This window comes from Photinus pyralis, unplaced genomic scaffold (genome assembly GCF_008802855.1).
Source record: "Photinus pyralis isolate 1611_PpyrPB1 unplaced genomic scaffold, Ppyr1.3 Ppyr1.4_LG1, whole genome shotgun sequence".
NCBI lineage: Eukaryota > Metazoa > Arthropoda > Insecta > Coleoptera > Lampyridae > Photinus > Photinus pyralis.
The window spans coordinates 68,822,998-68,846,161 of record NW_022170249.1 but is presented as its reverse complement, the minus strand read 5'-3'; the positions used below and the strand labels follow the sequence as shown (position 1 = coordinate 68,846,161).

At 34.7% G+C, this 23,164-nt stretch overlaps 1 protein-coding gene across 1 annotated transcript in view; it reads right to left on the bottom strand.

The window, feature by feature from the left end:
* LOC116166322 (hemicentin-1-like) overlaps positions 1 to 23,164 on the bottom strand; it is a 50,916-nt gene that overhangs the window by 12,981 nt on the left and 14,771 nt on the right. The window contains exons 6-9 of the mRNA XM_031481256.1: positions 6,212 to 6,356; positions 5,824 to 6,035; positions 5,663 to 5,776; positions 5,407 to 5,610 (exon numbers count right to left, since the gene is read on the bottom strand). Of these exons, the coding sequence (XP_031337116.1) occupies positions 5,407 to 5,610; positions 5,663 to 5,776; positions 5,824 to 6,035; positions 6,212 to 6,356 (675 nt within the window). The remainder of the gene's footprint in view (positions 1 to 5,406; positions 5,611 to 5,662; positions 5,777 to 5,823; positions 6,036 to 6,211; positions 6,357 to 23,164) is intronic.

Genomic DNA, 23,164 nt, shown 5'->3' with positions numbered 1-23,164 from the left:
ATGAAATCCGGACGAGTGAATTTAATGTAACGGTATTACTACATTCTAGATGCGTATTTACTAACTAGGACTAGTTGCATCTTTTGTTAAATTTTTTAAACAAATGATAATTAACTTCACCTTTAAGAGCGCAGTCATGTATGACATACATTCGCAGTAAATTTTAATTAATTCACATAGCACCATTTGCATACTAGTATAATCCCGCTAAGCAAGTCGATATCATTAACCTTAGATTGCCCACCCCATTTACGATTAAGCGGCAATTAATAATTACTACAAATGGATGAATAATATTCCTACAATTGCCACGGGCCTATGAATTTATGTACGCCTATTAACGGTAGGTTCAAGAATATTCAGTTACTCTCAAAAGGTCCTCAAGGTTCTTTGCGCTTATCTCCTATGACAATAATTTCGCTTGATTTACGCTTTTGCATTCTTGAAGTTGTACTCTCGCTAGACTGCACGTCTATTTACAATACGAAGTATGAGAAGCACGTGGTCAATCGAACCGTTTTAAATTCAAATTCCATTATACATATTTTGAATATTTGTTAGTTGACTTGTGTAAATTGCTTTATGCCGATAGATCTTTTGTTATCTAAAGTTGTACTGCTGTGAAGGATATTTCCAATTTTAGGTTGTCCCTTGTATGTTACGTAGCTGAAAAAGCATGTCAACAGGATTTTCCTTAGTTTGCGCGGACGTCATCAATTCCGTTTTTGGGGAATATTGTAATGCCAACTTTCGATTTAAATCCTTTTTTTCTTTCCGACTACATACAAAGTATGTATAAAGGAAAGTATTGTAATCGTGATAAATTTTCGATATGCCAATATTGCGTTTTCTGGACGTTTAGAAGCTTTTATTTCTGTATCCGGTAGCAATTTGGATATCTGGTTTTTCACGAAGTTCCAGATTTCGTTGGTCTGTCTACATGTCATCACTATATGCCAGGCATTCCCCTCTTTAGGACACCCTAGTAGATACCACACTCACGTTGTTCAAGAAAATCATATGCGCTATCCTGTTTTTGGCGCACCTCCACGCGATGACAGAATCTGTTCCCAAAGAAGGTCTCTTGAACATTTCCCGCCAGGACACTTCTTCGATTCCCCAGTGACCTTGCAGTTTCTCTGTTACGTTGAAGATCTTTGCAACCATAGTGTTATACAATTTTGTCTTATTGCCGCCGTTTACTTTGTATTTTTTACCCCACGCTGAGTCAAAACATAGATTGGGAGGCCATTTCGCTGCACTTACAACTTTTATTGCATGTTTAAAGTGATGTTGAAATCCTTCTTGGAGATCTTTGTATATCTTCTAAAAATCGATTTTTATTCTGGGCGGAACATACATGTTTAACAAACTCTCCTTCGGCTTCCATCGCGTTCCAATCATACAGTCTTCAATTTTTGTTATATTAAACCTTGACCACACACAATGAACTGTTGATGTTATGCATTGGTTCTGGCCAAATTGGACATTTGTGAAGGGGTAACATATACATATTTATTTCGTTTTGGCATGAAGGAAAATGGACAAATGTGTATGTGGTTCGTTTTTTGTGACCACGATAACCAAAAAACCCCTGAACAGATTTGGACGAAATTTGGTATGGGGAATCGAAAACGTCCTATTTTGGTTTTAAGATCCATAACGGCTTAAAAATTTTTTCTTTCTTTTTTTAACTTACACTGGCCAAAATGGCTTAAAAAACTGTACAAAAAATTCATTACAGTTTTTTTGTGAGTTCCTTTGGTTTTGAGAACTTTTGAATTGTTAAACTATTTATTTTATTTTTTTAAGTTGCATTTTCATCTAAAAGTCAGCATCAAAGTGAAAAGTGTTAATTACAAAAAAGAAGGGTCTTGATGAGATCTACAAAAAAACTTCTACACTGTTTGCGTCGGGTTCAAAGTAAACGCGCTAGAGGGCATTTTCTATAAATATAAAGCATAACATAATTAAAACATTCACTACATACTAACACAACAAGAATTATAAACAAATATTACAAATATAGATAAAATACCACATAAAAGGTACAGGTATAAACATAAAATTTGGTTATGGTTATACTATGACCAAAGATAATAATTGCAGTGACTATTATTTTTTTTTGGTGACATTTTCAATTCGCATCCGAAATTACATGACTCACCAGCAGGCCGGAGACACTTTGTGAAATGTGATCCGAAGGACCAAACTTCAAATGTTTTTGTTTGAAGTGATTTAAAAAAAAACTTAACTCATTAAGTATGTACACAACAAATTTCGTGGAATTCTCTCCATTTTCGTTGCCCGGCCAAGAATTGCAGTGGAATTTTTTTGCGAATTTTCAAAAACTAATTTTAGATTCGTCATTTTTATGTTCAAAAACCGCCATATACCAAATTTCGTCGAAATCAGAATTGTTTTCGCACTTCCATTTAGGGGTGCGCCCTTTCGTTGTAGGCAGTTTTTCTAATTCTTATGGTTGCTGACAAATTAAAGAAGAAATGCAAATTTCACCACTTTTTTTAGGGTGGCTGCCAAACGAAACACGTTGGACCCTCGATTTATTAGGCAAAGGCGCTTGCTTTGATCCTCTCTACCACATTTTTTTTTACATACTTACATGTAACACCCTGTATAAAAATTCGTATACGTAACAAGTTTTATTTGCGGACACATTAAACATTAGTCTGCGAACAGTTACTTTTATTTCACGAATTGCTACATCGGACAAACGTCTAGAAAGTCCTAAAAAACAAGGTTAATGTCAGGAACCCGTTAGGGATATTGATGGTTTCACACAAGTAACGATTCGGAACTTCATCTACGACATGATCCAACACAGTAAGTAGACCAATCAAATTACGGTTTAGGCTGGATGTTGTAATTTCACCAACGAAATCAAGTGTACTCTATGTAAAAAATCCGCTGAATCCGAAAATCATAGTCCCCCTGGCCGGGAACTCCCGGAAGCAAATTTCCGTTCCCTGTACAAGATGGTGATCGGTTGCACGAACTCGTATAGGATATGGAAGAAGGGAATATTTTCATCATATTTGCTGCAATCCGTTATGAATTAATTTAGTTAAGTTAGTTTATCTGTGCTTTGCTAGTAGCTACTTTCGGATTAGGAATTTTTATTTGCCATGTGTGAAGACGCAAATGGTACAAGTGTGTTCCCCGTGTTTAGTATATTTGATAAACATTGTCAAATTATAAAAGAATGTGAAGAAGGTAGAAAGAAAAATGTAGAACTGCCAATGAAATTTTTTTTAAATTATATACGGAAGCTATGAAGTTTGTGAATATTTTAAGCAAGAAAAATGTCACAGGAGAGCACCGTTCGAAAACATTCCTATTCAAAAACTTAGTCTGCCCATTCAGTGCGGCAATGCTGCTAGTGTTACACAATACAATACAATCTCTTCAGACGAAATTTACTTCCTCTCTTAAATCTTTAAACTTTTTTTAAATGTTCGAAATATTCTATATATTATTTAAATAAAATCAATTGATACTAAAAAAAAAATTACATTAATATTTGTGTATCAGTTTACGTTTGTATTCTAGGTTCTAACCTTACGCTTCAATCCTTTTGCAAGTTTTAAAAGAAAAAGATATATTTAATGGGTCCAAAAGTACCTTAAAAAAAGTTGTGGTGAATATTGGTTGCCACTATCAAAAAGATAATCCAAGAAAAGGTTTAATGAAGTTACCCAATATTGCACTACCAAGGGTCCATTTTTTAGATGCGTATGTAATAGTTTACATAATAAGTCATGAAAGCGGTCGTTTACATGACGTGGAGGCTTATTGAAAAGTACGATCAGTGTCATTTTTAATGCAGTTTATGCTTTGTAATTTTCAACTATACAGTCTTTATAGGTACAAAAGCAAGTATCAGTGAAGAAGAGTATCTACGCGAGACATTGTTATAATGTAGCCGAAGCTGCGGCTCCGTAGTGCACTATTCGCTCCCCACAAAGTCAAGAAAGAGGTACGAAAAGGCGTACAAACCTTTCAATGACTGGGGCAAAACTAAAGGAATAATTACTTCCACACATATTCTATTAATTGTTGGTAATTAAAAAACCATTATCCCTTGTGTAGGTATATTAATATTTAAAAATATATATTTTTGTATTCTTATCGAAGAAATTTTATGACCAGTATTTACCATAGTTTTCTGGAATCCAAGTTTATGTCATTTCATAAAGAATTACTGTAGCTAGCGAAATTCATACTTAAGTTTCCTATGAACTTTCGTGTGTGTCTGTTTTTTACTCAATATAAAAAGTTAAAGGTAGTCGTTATTGAATTGACCAGTGCAAATTACCCGGTTTTCATTTTGTAAGAATTTCCGTTGCGGTGGATTCCTTGAGCAAACCAACGGATGACAGGTAAAAATAAAAAAGAAATTGAACCGATTGAGCTAGATATTTTTGTGCGACAGTTTCCTGATTGCAATTCTCATTTTTTTTATTAAACCAAGGTCAATAGGTAATTAACAAAGTGTAGCCGAGTATTAATATTGATAACCTAGATACCTTTGTCACCCGTCAGTGGGACAATTTAGTAAACCCCCGCGGCAATTAGGCAAGTTCCCGCAACTACCCTGAATTAAGGTCTTTTGCGAAAAAAATCATGAAATTTAAGTTAGGACGTATGATTCCATATTACGTGAATTGGCGCCCAACGTGGGGCAATTTAGGAAACCCCCGCAGCACCCATCAAGCTTTTCCGTAACTAACGAAGCATTAATGGTCATTGTAGTACAATACTTTTCAGAGATCAGTACTTTTTATTGTAGCGATAAGGCCCGTAACCTATTAAAGTTATTTTGATATTTGGACACACAGCACAACGAATTGTATAATTAACAAATTTGTTTATAATTAAATTCACATGACTTTATAAAAACAACTCTTATTCATTTCTAATTACTACATAAGTAACCTATGTTAGCTTGATTTTAGTTAGACTAGATTTTAGTTAGACATAGGTTTCTATACAAAAAAATGGCGTGGGGTGCTACTTTGACATTGCATTCGATAAAGAATACAAGATTTATTATTTAGCCATTTAGAAGGCTCGCGTACATTTAAATACAATATTTGTAATTGAAAATTATGCAATCCGGTCTCCGTAAACGTACCTTGAAGATACCGCATTCAAATTTTGTCTGTTCCAGTATTCAATTTGCAAAAAGACATAAAATCTGTTCGTGATATAAAAAAAATTACATAAGACAATAGCTCAACATTTTCCGTAATTTAAAAGAAATGGAAAGGAAAATTTATACTTTATATTCAAGAGACATCCACGAAATAAAAAAAATCATCCCCGCGGTTTATACCGACAAATAAAGAAATACCGTTTAAATAATTAAATGGAATAAGGACTTACAATTCAGATCGAGACGCATTGAGGTAGAAATAGGAGCAACGAAATCATTGTTGGAAGCTTGACAAGTTAATATTGTGTGAAAATGCTTTCTTTGTAGTTTTTCCATATGAAGTATGTTGCGTACTGTATTATTTGACAAATTTTCGCTGGAATCATCTAAAAGGGCGTTCTCCTGCCACCAAGTTACTTTGGGTATTGGCAGACCTAGAATTTAATAGAAAGTCGATCAATGCCCAAAACGAAAGCCGCTCAATACCTCCAGTAGCAATACATGTAAGGGAGATTACGTCCCCTTCAATGTAAGGACCAAGAACGTAATTAGTAACTTTATTTCCCTTTTCATTTAATACCATCACACTACTCGGTGGAACTGAAAGTAGATTAGTTAACTTAGGCTTCCACTATCGCGGCACTTACCGATCACTGTCAAATTTAATCTTGAATTTCGCGTGGGTGACTGCTTAAAGTCAACCCTGCAATTATAAAATCCCTCATCTTTCAGTAGAACGTTGTTTATTGTCAACTTCGCCGGATCCTCATAAAAACGAAAGTAAGCACGGTCTCCCAGGATTAACTCATCCGACCAATGTTTACCTTGTTCTAATACAGAATTATCTCGGGAATCGAAACTGAGACAAGAAAAAGCAATCAAACTTGTTATTTCTCCCGTAGCCGTTTCGCGTGTAGTAACAACTCGAGCTAATTTGGAGAAAATAGATTGCCCTGTATTTATTTATAAGCATTGGTGACATCGCCGACGATCCGTGCAAATTTATTAAGAAACCTAGCAGAAAAAAAAACTTACGTGTATATCGGTTTCATTAGTCTACCCTCGTTATCTTCCTTAAACCAAATAACGATGTGTATTTTGTCAGCCGAAAACGACGGCGTTATATCACAAGGTAACTTGGCCACGTTGCCTTGAACTGCTACAATGGAACTCGTCTTGTCTATAAAAAAGAAACACAAATCAAACATCGAGTTGTACAGCAGGTGTGAGAGAACCTGATTTACATTGAGATTTATGAATCTAGTTTTATACCAATTATTAGATGCATATTTTTACCATACGATTTGACAATTTGATCGACTGGGGTTTACAGGAATGGGGTGTTTGTATCGACTACATTATGTTAATCAGAGATGATTCCTCAACATAGAGAGGAAGTTGTTCAATCAGATGGCATAATTAATATTACCTTTAGAAGTAAATATGTAAAGTTTATGTAGAATAATGGTGCCTACCTCATAGGTTTCATTTTTATGATGGCCTCTAAGGACCACATTCAATTTTTAATTCGAAATTCCACCACCAGATTAAGAAAAAATGTAATATGCTCTTTCAAGGGACTTCGTACATTTTACATTTATGGCGCATTAATACATTATTTTCACTGAAAAAATGTAATGGAATTAATTCGTAATTTGACTCCTGTAGGAATCTGGAATTAATCTCAATTTCTATCAGGAGAGAGTGGTAGTTTCGGAGACGTCATGTTTGTTGACATTCCCACCAGTATAATTACCATCACCATTACATTCCCACTTTCCTCCAAATACTATATAAACAGAAACAAACTCAAGTGGGCTTCAATACGCAAAGGTTACCTGAATACCTTACGTTGCACATAAAAGCTTAAATGGAATACTACAACCCAAAACGGAGGCAGTAAACTTTTCCACGACATGCAATTATGGAAGTTCCAATCCGACTAAAGTCAATTAGACTATATGCAGAAGAGTTAAATTTATGAATCTATTTACATCTCTGCCCATCATAAATTTTACATGCAGAATCCTATATTCATTGTTGGTATGAGTAAATTACATCGCATAGTCTCTCTTCCAAATTCGCTTTCAAAAAGACTCATTTTTTCGAAGGGGGTTTGCTTCAATCTTGCGATATGTAGAATGGTCGCGAGTTGTAATTAATGTACAAAATTTAAAATGTAGAGGGAGCAATTTACAAATTTGTTAAGCAAGAAACGTCACATCGATGTAAATTATTGCAATCCAATCGATAGTTAATGAAACGATTTTAATAGATAATTTTACAATTGGTACCGTGCGCATCCTTTTACTCTGTGCAAATAATTTAATCTCAAATAACAAAGCATAATTATATCCTCTAAACCTTTCAATTTAGTAAACAACGAATATGCTTGTCTATCAACGGAATTAATCTATTTTCACTTCTCACAAAACGTTAACAGCTCATGTAGTTTCAAATAACATTAACTAATTATCCGCGCTAAAATTCTCGGTACATCCAACTCACGGTTTCACGGAAAGGTTTATGTGATTGTAATTTGAAACTATTTAGCAATAATTTTAAAATAGAAGTTGGAATTTAGATTAAAGGCTGCACTAACAAATTCTGTATATTTGTGTTAACTATAGTTACATACTGACAGTGTAACTCTTGATGCCACGTTACATTTAATAAAAATTATTTTTGAAATAAGATATTGACGTTGCGCCTTATTTTTTTCCCCTTAGAAAGAATTTTTCCAATCACGAGGATTCTTGGTTTTAAACCCTTTTGATAGGAACGTATTTCCACAACCCCTCCTGTTTCTCAAATCTGCCGCATAAACGGACAACTAGGTCAGGGTTGGAACACAAAATAAGAGCTTGAGATCTTCCACAGCGGTAATTCGTTCTGGGCATATGATCTTAACTTCGTTGCACTTACCAATGGGGTTGAGCGCCACTCAATTTCTATCTTTACTCTCCCCGTATGAATTAACTCCATAATTGGATACACGAATAGATAATATTCCTCCAAATATTCAAAGTTATTAATTACATTACTCAAAACTCTTAGTATATTAAATGTGCAATTGAAATTCCAAAATTAACCAAACCCCCAATCAAGAATGAATCAATAATTAGCAACTAATTACTGAATCATAAAACAACTTTCCACAATTAAATTGATATTCCGGGCAAAAATTCACATGTATAGGGCCAAGTACAAGTAAAACATATAAGGCAACTCTTACCTTGGAATAAAGTTAGATGTTGATGCCAAGAAGTGATATCAGGCATTCACCTGAAAACAAAATGGCCGCTTGTTATCAGCAGGTGGAAAGATAAGCCAGGGGCGTCGGCACCCGCAGATGATGGTGAGTTTAATCCAGGGTTACGAAACTTGTACGCCGAACAGAATCGTATGTAATGTCGGACGTGTTCGGAGCGTCTGGAACTAAAACTTGAACCCTATAAGAAATCAAAAGTAATCTCTCATCTTTGATGAAATAAAAATTTATCTGCCTCTTATATAAGAGGGCTAATCGTAGATGATGCTACATTTGTCGATGGAAATTGCAGTACAATAAATTACAGCCGACCTAAGGAAGGCATACTCTAAATACACGAAATGCAAATGGGTACTGCACCGGTAGCTTGGTAGGTGGGTTGGGTTGTTGAAAGAAGATGGCAGGACGAGTTGACTTTATTTTTGATTTTACAAACTAAAAGTTTTAACACATTAGTGTAACTAATGACTTGAAAGATTCATACCTAAACCAGGCGCTGGCGTGGAATAATTAAAAATTATTTTGGCCAAAACCACAAGGTTTTAGAGTGCGTAAAATTTTGCTCTTAATTGTGCTACGCTGCAATATAAAATATCAAATTCCCTTTCCTCTAGGTAACATTTCCAGCGCCTGCTTTCACTACGACAAAACAAGTTTGCACATTCGGGCAATACCCGCGTATTTTTAAACTTTACATTTTAAATTACATTACCTTTAAATGAAGTTTCTGCTACAGTACTTATGATAAAAAGCAATAATACGAAAGATGACAATTAGAATTCCATGCGTTCCACCTCACGTTTTCATCTGTTTTTTTAAACGACCTGTATCTCGGTTCGGCGCCAGCGTATGAATAGAAAAGAAAGTACAATCGACAACTACTGCGCGGTAAAATTGCGTTGTTCAAATTCAAATAGATGGAGCCATCTCTCAAATTACTTTAAATGTTACGGGGATCTTTCAACAAGTAATAAACCGAAAGCAAAAATAATGTTACGTAATGGAGAAAATAAATTGATCCAATCATGCTCGATGCAAATCGGCCATTACATATAAGTTATTAACGTTTTTTTCAAATTGGTTTTGTATGAAATAATCATGAGAAGCCCTTCCCCCACACTTCTCTTTCTATACAAAAAAAAACTGTAAAAATTTCACAATTACTGCAACTACTAAAAAATTAATTACAAAAAATTCCTTCTGCTTGTAAAAAATCGGACCAGCCATGTTTGCGCAACAAGAGCCGGAAGTATCTTTTTATCCTACCTTACTTTCGATATTCAAGCGTTTAACTTTAGTTTCACATCCTGGCACTCATGTCAATTAGGGTAGGTTGCTGTGTCAGAAACTCCCGCATACTGGACAGTTTTTCTATGTAAAGCAGACCCCTGGGTGTGAAGAGTACATCCTATTCCACTCCTTTGCGGTCCCTCAAATCATTTCTCAAGAGGTGTACAGGTTTAGACTAGGTCCAAATAAACACATGAGCTGCTGGCTAATGAACTTATGTTTAAGGGCCATAAAAAAAATGCTGCTTTTGGCCAAATAACCTTTCTTTATTTATTATCAATTGTAGTTCAACAGATATTTACTGATTGAATGTCTTAAAAACTCCACAGTAAGCGTTTTATCAAACGCCGCAGACTTTGAAATTGATCCGATTTACTTTCTTCCTGTCTCTTTTATTTTTCAGTTAACGCTCTAGCATTACCTTTTAAAAAGGAATAATAAATTAATAAAATTTTAATTAGAATGACAAGGTGTCCTAAATATTTATACCAACGAATGTAAAATATTAGATCACTAATTTAGATCTAACAACAGAAATTAATCTTGTAGAAGACACAATAATTCAAAAAAAAGGGTACAAAGGAGGCGCTACCGATGGTGGTCCTGCCCAACCCTCGATGTGATTTATAGTTTTAGATTTGTGAGTTGTAGTTGAAATAGTTTTGATGATCTGACCGCATACCTTTTGTGATAAATGAATTGTTTTATCTATATATTTACTTAAGTTTCAAGATTGGTACCATTTATTATATAAGAAAAAATGTAATTAATCTAAAGGATAAACGAAAACTACTTAAACATGTCTAGAAGCGCTTCGGAAATATTGTATTACATTTAATAAAGCAAATCGTTTTGTACGTAATTCTGTAAACGTAGAAACCTTAATATTATGACCCTTAGATATTGACAGTTAAGCTGGATGACGTACTACTATAAGATCCGGAGCAAGCACGTACTCTCCGGAAGAAAGACCGTCGGTTTATCCTGTCTGTCAACATACTTAACTTTTGCAACATGAAAAGAGGAAAACGTGATCAGTCAACATAAGCGACTTTTTATCACACATCTAGTATCGTTACTATTGGAACTTTTTGACCAGAAGTTTTTATATTCCGCGAAACCCCAAATCGAATCATATGATACCGAATTCCCACAGGGAATAAAAATCCCTTTAAAATCGGGCACTGCAAGGAATTGTAAAATCTATTTTTAAAGCAAGTTTTTATACTTTAAAGTTTTGAATCGAGCATAGAAAATGTGTTTTGGCTCAGTTCATACTTTAATTTCCATTTCTTATCTGCAAATATTTTGCATGTGTACGACTGCTGGCGACACTACGATCAGAGTTTAAGATTTGTAGTGTCAAACTCAATGTGACAGTGGAACTTTTCATATCTGCTTTTCAATTTATTGTTGGTTCGTTTGTATGCATGAAAAATTTTACCCCAGTTCCAAATTCAATTGCTTTTTAACATAATGTCTCTTACGCCAATGCACGATCCGCAAAACTCGTTTACTGAAAAAGACAAATTTTACGTATTAAAGTTGTGTTTCTCGGATGCAAACGAAAGGCGATTACCTCTTAACTTATCAACGTAGAAATTTCTCCCGTTTAAGTATCCTGTCAGAAAGTAGAAATTGGTTTGATATCGATCTAACGTTAATTTAATTAAAGATGTTATGGAAGCTTAAGTTTTTATGAAAAACTCTATGAAAAGTTTTAAAACTTTTCGGAATAAATTTAATTGGGAAAACAGCACTTTCAAACGATTTATGAAATGCAAATTAAAAGCGAAATCATCATTCCTGTAGAAATTGTACTGAAAAATCCGCTCCACAGTTATTCCATCCTAATTTATACTGCGTAAATGTTTATGTAAACAGGATATTTCAACGCTTCGTAATAATAGCAAAACGGGATTATGAAAATGTAGGGTTGTTCGTGTTCTCGATAAACTCCTATGTATACCTTGCTAATAATAAACACTACAAACATACTTGATTGGGGAGTAAAATTAATTAAGGATATTGCGTACATAGCGAGTCGATGAGGAAAAATCTCTACGCCCATAAATTGATCCACCTGTTTCACTTTGGAGTTTGTGTTTGGTTTTTTATAGGCCAGATTTTTGTTGACCCAAAACTGGGTTTAATGATTTGTATGTGTAATCCGTTAGATTCCATTTGACGTTTCATCACATGAAATTAAAATATCTTCCTCTATAAAACATAATTGCTTCTATCATATTTTATCAGCACTGTCTTGTCCAGTGTCGCAAACACCTTTGATTATAAAGTAATGTGATAACCTTTTATAGTTTAGGGCGATATGTGTCAAATAACAGGCATTATTGTATATCGGCCGAATTACGTTCAGTAGTTTTCATAATACCTACGAAAAGAAATCGATTTCAAATTTAGAAAATAAAAATAAATAATAAACATTATGAGTTCATAATTTGTATATTTATAAAAATGTATGTCAAGTAATATGTGGTTAGAATCGCTAAAAAAGGACCTTTTTTTACAAAAGTCATGGCAAACTACGGTTTCCAAACATCGTAAAAAACTCACCCTGTATATCTACCAAACGACACCACGACAAACTTTTTACGACTTTCCAGCATTTAAATAATGTTCTGACACGGATAGACGGACGAATGGACTGACAGACAGACGTACGGACACGCTGCTGTGAGCAGATGCAATAGAAACATTGTTTACAAACGTTATGGAATTTAACAGGTCAAGGCCGTTATAAGTAACTTATCAATCACATTGATATTACTAGTTACTCAGTTTAACAGATAGGTATTATGAAATAGTTTATTTGTAGTCCGGGAAATAGAGACTGAAAATGGACTATTTCCTGCAAAACGAGTAGTTCCAATTTTCCATGTCATGGAGGATCATCTGGTCGTTAAGATTCCAAGTTTTCGACCACTTGTGCTTCATCCGTACCACCCCTAAAACGCCCTAAGTTTGGGAGATTTTTTATTTTTTCAATCATATCTTTTTAAAGGTTCACTTTACAAAAAAATATTGTTATTGGAAATTAGAGACCATACAATTTTACATAAATTTGATGTATACTTAATTTTCGTGAAATTTTTATTTAAAAAGATAGTGAGCTTCCAATATTTTGAAGAATTCTGCCATTTTTTTTCTATGTATTTTAACAAAATTTTATATCTTATCTCTATGATGATGTGTCGTATGAGAAAATACCTCGAATATAAAGTTATGGTGCTATTAGTTTTAGTACCCTGCACCCCAATTACAGGGGTTCAACCTCTTAGTTTTGCTTTTAGGGGTGGTTGGTATTACAATCACCGTGTGATAATGGCGCTTTCGAATCCAATTATCAAATAAGAAAACTGGTCTCATTTTAGTTTCAGCCTTTCCACCCGCTAAAAGAAGGGATGATTATTTCCATTCCTTATAGTGGTGATCGTTCAACTATAACTCTCGCCAGGAAAGATTGCCGGTCACAGCACACCTTGTGTCGATTTACAATCTTTGTTTTTATTAAGATGCGAGCAACTTCTGGAATAAGATCGTGCCAATGTTGAACAAAGTCTTTTCGTTCAACATTGACACGATACTATCCCAGAAATCGCTAGCACCTTACGAAACACAGAGATTGTAGATCGGGATCAAGTGTTCTGTGACCGGCAATCTTTCCTGGCGAGAATTATATCTAAGATTGTATCGCCTTCGAACTTACAAATCATTATACAATGAACGCGAATAGTAGTAGTAGTTTTTTATTTGCAATTTGTATTACAGATGATATAAAAGAAATGGACCACTTTCTAAAACGCATCGACTACTTTGACTTCTAAGTACCGTTAGAACACAAAGGGTTAGGGTGCACAAACTAGACATCCTACTAATATGCAAAGTTGTTTTACGCGTCATACAATTGGCACCTCTCAAATGTTGGCCTTGATTACTGGAGTAGTGTAATGCCACAAGAAATCCCATCTCTTGTTACACTGTTACATGCAATGACTTCTGTCATTAGATTTAAAGAACAAAGCCATTTCCAGTAGGAACCCACGATTTCGTCTAATTTCGAAGATAAATTTCTCTTATAAGATTAAATAAGCATATAGTATTTCAAAGTTAATTATACTAAATTCAATTACATGAAATTATTTATTATCAAATTTGAAACACATCGGATAAAATTAACTCACGTGCTGGTATATTTACATTGAAATTTATATCTACTGCTTTAGTTAATAATATAAGATATTACACAATCCAATTATAAGCGCAAAGAAACCTGAGAAACTTTCGATTGCTTTTTGAAGATATTTAATATTTATTTTGTTTACGCGGCACTTTTATTGATTGTTGATTATTTTCTTTTAATTAAAGTCGGTAAATAAATTGAGCACCCTTCTTACGATGGTTGCGCAACTGCGTAACATAATAAAAATGGTAAAATAGTTGTATGTGTATTTTTCAGTTTACGTCTATTAGTAATAATAACATGAAAGGAAATTTTTCTTTTTGTCATGTTCCACGCAGTTGTTGTAGAGGCGGTATTTTAAATTAGAATGTACATTAATTTACCCAAAACCTTCATTTTCATGCCTACTTTATGCCAGGAAATTTTAGTTTCCATGACAAGAGTACCTTTCCTGCCGCCTGTCAATTTACAGGCCGCACCTGTCACTTCACCGACCGCACCTGTGCCATTGCAAAATGTGCTGAATCTCCTTTAAATCATCAAGCACGGTAGACGGGTCTCCAGCTACCGTTCCATCATCCAGGAACCAAAGGTTGAGTTCTGACGTCATGGATCAATTACCATTCCAAATAGGGCTGGGCCTGTTGGGTCGCCTTGCTGCACCCCTCGTGTTGAGTGAATTTTAGATGTTCCGTGGTGAAGGATCGTTTCGTCTCTGTAGGCTTGTAAGAAGAAACTGTAATACTGAGGAAATTTTTCTTTTACCATTGTCAGTAAAGTATCCGTCCTGATTTCATTAAATGCGTTTTTGAAATCAATTTTCAAAAATATTTTGGGAGTAGAATGCTCTGCTTCACCCTTGACGCCTACACCCAATGGATGAAGGGAAAATTAGAAGTTCAGGAGTCATTCGTCAGATAACCATTTTTAACACAAGGCGTTTCCACAAATTCCCAACTGTAATGGGCCGGATGCCCATGATCCTGATTTTTTTCAGAGCTATCGGAGACCCCTCGTACATGACTGGACGAATTTCCTTCGGGACTTGGCCAGATGGTTAGTTTCACTTTATCGTCGTGTATAATACAACATTTTATTTTATAGCAGAAGCCATATAAATCATTGTAAAGCTTCTGACAATTCTGAATTTAATTTAGAGACGTCAAAAACAGCAAGCTTAGGTTCTGCCGTCGCGACCGTTTCCATAGAAACAGAATTGTTATATGTTCTGAACGTCATTTTATATCGTATATTTGAAATAAGAATGACATATGTCATTAGAATGCACAATCAGTTGTTTCACTTTATCTATTCTTACGGTTAAAAAGCGGCTTAGAATACTCATTCAAACCTATTAAAATGTCATTGCTATAAAATAAATAAATAAAAGTTTTCGTTGAATGAAAATAATACAATAATATTTTAATATACCTATAAATATATAATATAATATATAAAATATCTGTTTGATTACCCGCGCAATATGTTCAATTATTGATTAATCAAAAAACCACTAAACAGCAGCGGGTCACTCTGTAATTGGGAGAAAGCCTGTTGAGGGCCCATAACAAGAGAGGGACAAGAAATAAAACCTACGAACGAGATTTTCATTCGTACGAGATTAGTCATTAGTCGCGAACAAAAGAATGCCAATGCAAAACATCGTTTGATAGAGGTGGTGGGGTGACGAGTAACGGGGCAAAGTTTCCAGTGGTAGTAATTGCAACAATTATATTTTTATTTATAAATTATGAAGATAAACAATAAATCAAATAAAATAAAAATTATAAAATAGAAACAGAACAAAAGAAAAAAAATAAAAAAAATACAAAAAAATATGGCGCCCAAGATTGTCAAATTATAAAACGTCAGCGGTGTTCAATTCAACATTAATTTAAAATGCAAGCAAACTGTCAAATTCAACAAATGAGATGACGAATGTTGGCTGAAGAAAATGTTGAACATTTAAATGTAGAACCTCATCTGATACCTCAACTAAAGTACGCTCCAATTACTGGTGTCGATGCGGAAAGATGTTTCTCTTTCCATAACCACGTACTAAGTAACAGTCGCACAAATCTTAAGATGGACTACTTGGAACAATACTTATTCATTAATTGTCTTAATACAGCTTATATGTTTAAATAGTTTGAACTAGAAATTTCAATAATTTTTTGTGCATTATTTAATTTTTCATGCATATCTTCATATTTTTTTGCCATATTTTTTGTGCATATGTATGTGCATTTTTGACGTGTTTTCATGCATATAAGTCCGGTCCTTAGTAATCTGTATATAACTATTTTACACTTGAAAATGAAACCAGTTGAGTTCTGAAACATATGTCGCGTTATTCGTCTTTAATTTTCTTTGATCTTTTGATCTTATTCCTGGAATGAAATACTAATCTTCTTCCAAGTCAGCTAACAAGATCGACAAAATCTTTCCGGTACGTAAAATCTATTTAAAATAATCCACGTTGGCAGCTTCGAATTCGAATCCGATCCCAAATTTATTATGGTCGACTTGATTGTTTTCGTTAAAACATGGCTGAAAGGGTCGGATTTGACACAGCTTGCGTCCGATAAAAAATTTAACGTAGTATGTACTTAGTGACTTCCGAAGTAAAAAAAGGCGGTTCGGCACTGCCTAAAGAGAAAAGAAAGTTCATTTTTTACAGAGCCCCAAAGAAAGAAATCCACGGGGTTAAATCAAGTAGACGAGGCGGCGAACTGTCCCCTAGTCCGCCAATCTCCAAGCAAACGGTGCAAAACTTGAGCCATTCTCGTGAAAGTTGTGCGGCGCCCATCTTGTTGAAAGTACGTAGCTCTTGGATATCATCCAAAAAGTTTTCTAAAACGCATGTTATTAAGTTGAGGTAGTATCTTTCTCCATTAAGTGTACCCGCATAAAGAACAGGTCCATTAATTTTTCTGCATATAATACCACACCATACGTTAATATTACTTTTTCGTTGTGGATTACTTGGCCTAATTTTTAGTTACCTGTGCTCTGTAAATTACTTTTTGAAATTACTAAAACTTATTCTGAAATCGATATCTACAGTTTTTAGTTACGTTATTTGTGTCACTACGACTAATTTGTTCATACTATTAATATTATTAATAATATATTATAATATAACTTATTTTAAATTAATTTTTTAATTAATTAGATGATTGCTGTTGTATAGAAATTTAGTTACTTGTGCATCGTAAAGTAGTTTTTTTAAGTTAACGTCACGTTTATGCTTTCATACACTTATTTGCACGGACGATTCGTTGTCGAGTAAAAATTTTGCTTTCCTTTAATTGACGTAAACTGAATTATTGATTCTTATTGAGTATTAATTACGATTTTAGTATTCGATTTACCCCTAGTGTCAAACGTTAGACATTGCTACGGGGATATGTGTTAGTAGTAGCTCGAAATCCACTGAACGAGGGTGATTAAAATTTTAACGGACGCAGTTCCACTTTGGCCTATCCGAGCATGCTAAAACGATCGTCTGTCGCCTCAGGTCATATGATATGACATAAGACGCTGATGCGGCACTTCTTGCGGTACCAATTTTAAATGGTTGTTTTTTGAGAAAATAAGACACTAAATGAAAACGTTGATAATACATCTTTATATATATATATATATATATATTATATATTATATAAATATATATATATATAATAATAATGGCGAAGTCTGATAACATAATAAAAACAACTTCTACTTCTACGGATATAACGTAGGTTACGGTGGATGAATGAAGCTAATTTTTACAGACTAATGGGTCGATCTACTCATTCCCCGTGCCCTTCATACACAATACAAGCCAAACAAACTTTCGTCCGTGTAATTAAATAAAAATCTGTTACATTTTATGTCGGAACTACCAATTACGCGTCTAACTTTTCAATTTAATCCAACGAATTCCAATCTGTACTGCTATTAAGTTAAGGTAGAAATGATAGTGTGAATACGACCATCCATCCGTATTTCGGGTTAATAATACGCGCACAAGTTTTGATTGAAATTTCTAAATTTATGGGGTAAAAGTTAAAACGTATATAGCTGGGGAGAACACTTTGTCGTTCAAATCTTTTAACTTGTGTCAGTCGTGCAGAAAACCGCACTTCTGCCGTGCTGATCTTAACGTAATCTAATAAATTAAGCCCTTGAGCTATTTTAAACAATGCTAGAATTTCGATTCTAAAACAGCTTACGCGCATAGATTGCGCTTTACAATCTATTTGTCGTTTTATTGCCGTGTTAAATCAATATTCACCGGTCGCAATATATAGGAAATATTTCGAAAATTCTACAAGTTGTATCGAGAATCGAAAAGTAAATAAAAACGTGCGCTTTCCTTTACCGATAGTTGAACTAGAAAGGTACTTGTTAGGTGATAGGTCTCGAGAGCATCGTTGCTTCTTTGAGAAGATCCTTTTTACGATCTCGTACCCTGAGGGGATGGTGGTGACATCGCATGTAGTAAGCTTCATTGCTGTATTTTTATAATCATATTACGCTCACATTGTGGGATATGTTCAGATTATATTTTATGCATGCATTTTTTTTTATAACAACGAGGTTAATAAAATATTTCTAGATCTAACGCGGGGTGTTAAAAAAAATCAATTCGTCACGTAAGACTTGTTGCGTAAATACGGATCTGGACGAATTCAATGACTCACAATCAATTGGATCGACAACTACAGACAATCGGATAAGCGTAATGAGATGGAAAAAGAATTCTTTGAATACCGGACGGGATTCATTAGTAAGATAAGTTAAAAGCGGATAAAAAAGGTCAAGGAAACAAGCACTGCCGTTTTAATTGGATTATTACTTTGGTAGTTGTTTTTATTGGACGTGTATCAAGGGAAAGCTAATTAATAGTATAGTTTAATATAAAACCAATACAGTTTTTTGCCTTTCTACTCGTAATATGAGAACCCGCAATGTGAAATTCGATTTAAAGACGAGGATAAAGATGGAAATTAAATCTTCTCTTTAAAAACTATTGATGTGGTCGATAGAGGGCGTAAAATTCCACACTCAGAAAAAGCATTAAATTTTGCAGCCATGCTTGATAAATAAGCCGGCTCACCTAACTCAGACCAGTAAATTAGATTCGACTAAAACCGAGGATCTCCGACTTGAATCCAGGTTCGGACAAGGAATGTTTGTAGTATTTGCTGGGTCGAGTTGCAGAACAGCTTCGGCTGAAATGGGCCGCCTATAACTAATCACCAGCATATAAGGGGTGGTTTTTAACAGATGAAAAGTTAGAAGATGAAATGAGTAATCTTTTAAGCAATAACATTTTTTAATTAAAACGCTAAGATAAATTATTAATTTTTTGAGGGCGATTCCCACCTGCAACAATTTCTTATGTACGTTCAAAATCACACTTTGTCTTACAGGATGTTTTGTAGGAAGGATGATTCGAAAATCGTCCGAAGCTGCTCTCGATAATAACTCTTGCGCCATTATCGTTTTTTGGAAATCCGAAAAAACATTTGGGAGGGGCCAAGTGAACGTAGCCCCCCCCCCCCACTACGTATTTTGTCGCTTGTAACTAGATCACCTGATACATTTGGTTATGCGCTCAATTGCGCCAGTTGAATTAAAGCTAGCGCCATTACGGTTAAGCCATGACAAATTTCCAAAAAGTTAGGGGGGGGAACTAAACGTTTTTAACAGTTACTTTTTTAACATCTTTCATACGAAATTGTACTCCCAGGTATGCGCTAAAATGTGCCGTAAAATATATCTTTGCGCCATTCTTGTTTTTTGGTTATCCTTAAATATATTTGGGAGAGGCCAGCTTCCACAAATTAGCCATTGCCGCATCCTGTACATAACCGGGCATAACGGGCTAAATTTCAGAGCAAATCGTTGGTGGGTCCAGAACTTACACGACATAAAAATCGTCGTTGCCACACAGCACCAATTCGTAACAATTATGGCGTTGTTTTGCTGAATTCATGGCAAAAACCGAATGAACCAACTTGTCGATCCTTTTCGAACTGCCAAAGTGAGATTAAAATCTACCTTTTTACAAATTTGTAAAAATGCCCTAAAAAGGCTGGTGGCTACTCTGCCCGACGTATCCACTTTGCCCACCCTGCCCCTACACTTGTATGTAACAAAGGAGAACGGCAGATAAAAAAAATAAGACAAAACTGAACGTTTTAAAAATTGAAATTACAAGCACATTTATCTACGCCCGTTGAAGGTGTACATTTATAAGAAATTGAGTAATGAATATTCAGATGATAAAATTGAAAAATGTAAGGAATCAAAGTAGGAGTAGAAATGTTGTTTAATAAGTAGCGACTTTACACAATACCTCCGCATACCTTGTTGAGAGTAATAAATTTCAAAGCACAAGCGTGAAAATAATTTTCAAGGCGGCATATTTAACTGATGTTTATATAAATTTAAAGAAGAATAAGTGGCGTATGAGTGTTGAGTATTCAGTTTCGGATATGAATTTTAAAGAATGTGTGATAAAAATTTTAGTTTACGTTACATTGCTGTTAAGTCCAGACAGAGAAAGAAAAATAGAGGAAAAATGGCGTAAGGGTCAATTTTAGCACAGATGTGAAGGTAATTTATGTCTTACGAGAATAATTCTACAACTACGACCTTTATTAAAGGCAAGGAAAATATTAATCTAGATACAATTCCCCTAAAAAAGTTCGTACTGTTTAGATGTGACTGTGTTTAAACTGAGAGGAAAAATTTCAAGAACAATTTAAATAAGAACCTATTTAATAAAAAAATTACCTATAAGATCGTGTCACATGCTATAGAAATAAATTCAAAAGGATGCCCTCAAGGATCTGTATAGAACCCGCTTTTCGAATGTCGATTTTAATATCAGTTTTATAGAAAATTTAAAATAAATAGCATACGCAGATGATAAAAAATTATTTTAATTGAACAGCACTTTAAGAAACATTTAGAAGCGTCAGAGTAGATTGAAAATTTGGAAAATTGGTGTGTGGAAAACAAGTAGGTAAACGAAAAGCGAAATGGTTAAACGTTTTCGATTAAATTCCCCTATAAGAAACATCTCGGATAAATCGAACTAATTATTTCAAAGGTTGAACAAAAGAACCTTGCTGTTAATTTACAATCAAGCCATCGAACCAGCAATGCTATATGGATCGGCAGGACGGCGAGATATAATAAAGAAATATCAAACAAACAAATCAAAATTGAAAGAACTATTGGAAAAACATTCAAGCGGCTTCATGGGGATAGGGAAGTGCAACCAAATCTAGGCAACCCTTAACGTCTAGGTGAAATGAAAATCCTAGATACGGCGAAGTCCTGCATTACCTAAAAAATGTTAGTTAAAAATTAGAAAGCAAACGCGAGATCGGCGAGATATCTGAGACCCTGTAAAAATAAACCGAAAAAAAATTCTCTGGAAATAAAAATTATTAGGTGTATTGTTTAGAGTACATGGTTCAAGTTCCTGCGCGGGCGCCAATTTATGGCAATGTAGCAGCAGACAGACGAAGTACAACCAAATACTTACATTAGAAATGGAATTAGACATACAAATTTTGTTGCAGTCGTTACACTGGGGTATGTGGGGTTTGTATCCCGAAATATATTTGGTCTTGGTGGTTTTAGAGTGGTGCAGCGGTGGTTCCGACGTAGGTTGAAAGAAAGTAATTTCCTCCCGGTTAAGAATGTGTAAGCTGATAGTATGATCCTGTAAGTAATAAAAAAGTCAGCTAGCAATATACAGAGGGAAAACTCGTCAGCTGGTGTATTTAAATAGGCGATAGATCTCTCTGGTTCCTGCGATACACACTTCAGGGTATCAGCTGGCAATCTTCCCACCCCTTACGAAAATTATTAATGCGTGCATACGAACTAATACTTTTCCTAAGGTGCTAAAATTGCGTCAGTTGTTCCGATCCTGAAAAAGGGGAACCAAACTGATATGAACAATTATCGTCCAATTTCAATTATATTCATATTCGCCAAAATTTTTGAAAAATTACTAGCCGACCCTATAACACATTTTTTTGAAGATAACAACTAATTTTCCGAAAAACAATTTGGATTTAGGAAAGGACACTCGACGATTGATGCTGTCCTTGCTCTTATTAATTCCATTCATAACAGTCTTGACCTTAAAGAATATCACATCACGACATTCCTAGACCTACAGAAAGCCTTCGACTGCGTCTCCCATGCTATCTTACTAAATAAATTACAATTTTACAATTTTGACGTCGACAGTAGAGATTTAGTTAAATCTTATTTATCAGAACGACTCCAGTATGTAACCACTAATAACACCAAATCAGAGTCAACGACAATGCTACACGGGGTGCCCCAAGGGTCAGTACTAGGTCCTGTTCTCTTTTTAATCTATATTAACGACCTTCGCTTATTTCATGAGCTCACACTGCAATATTATGCTGTTCGCTGACGACACTTCTCTGTCAGTTAGCTGTAGATCTTTTGAAAAGGCAACTTTCGTAGCAGGGATGTGCAAACGAAGGCCACAGAATGGTTCAATGCAAATCAATTATGTCTAAATAAGAACAAGTCTTTAAATGTTACATTTTCACTGTGCAAGTTTGACGTATCCCTCACGTCGCCGAAAGTTAAGTTTCTGGGCGTACATCTTGACTATAAACTAGCATGGCATAATCATGGGGATGAAATTTCTAAAAAAATTAATTCTGGTATTTACCTGTTACGTGCGGCCTCGGGAGTCTTGCAAAAATTCTTAAAACAATATACTTCTCGTTAATTCAGCCTCATATTTCCTATGGGATATTGGTATGGGGACATTCCAGTATAGCCTATCGTATTTTCGGGCTACAAAGGAGAGCCATTAGGATCATTAATAACCTTAAATATAGAGAGCAATGCAAAGACGCTTTTGCATCGCTCCGTATATTAACATATCCTTGCTTGTATATACTGGAGTGCCTTCTGTACATAAAAGCAAACATCGAAAATTTTGAGGTACACTCTACGTGTCATAACTATCAGACCCGTAATAGGGATAACGTAAGTCTACTTTTTGTGAGACTACATTTTCGTGTAACTATTATTGCATACATTTATACAACGTCCTACCTTCTTAAATTACACAACTTAACTTATTCCAATTTAAAGTAAGCCTTAAACTGTACTTCACTGCAAAAGCTTTTTACAGCATCAAGGAGTTTTTAACAAATGATTT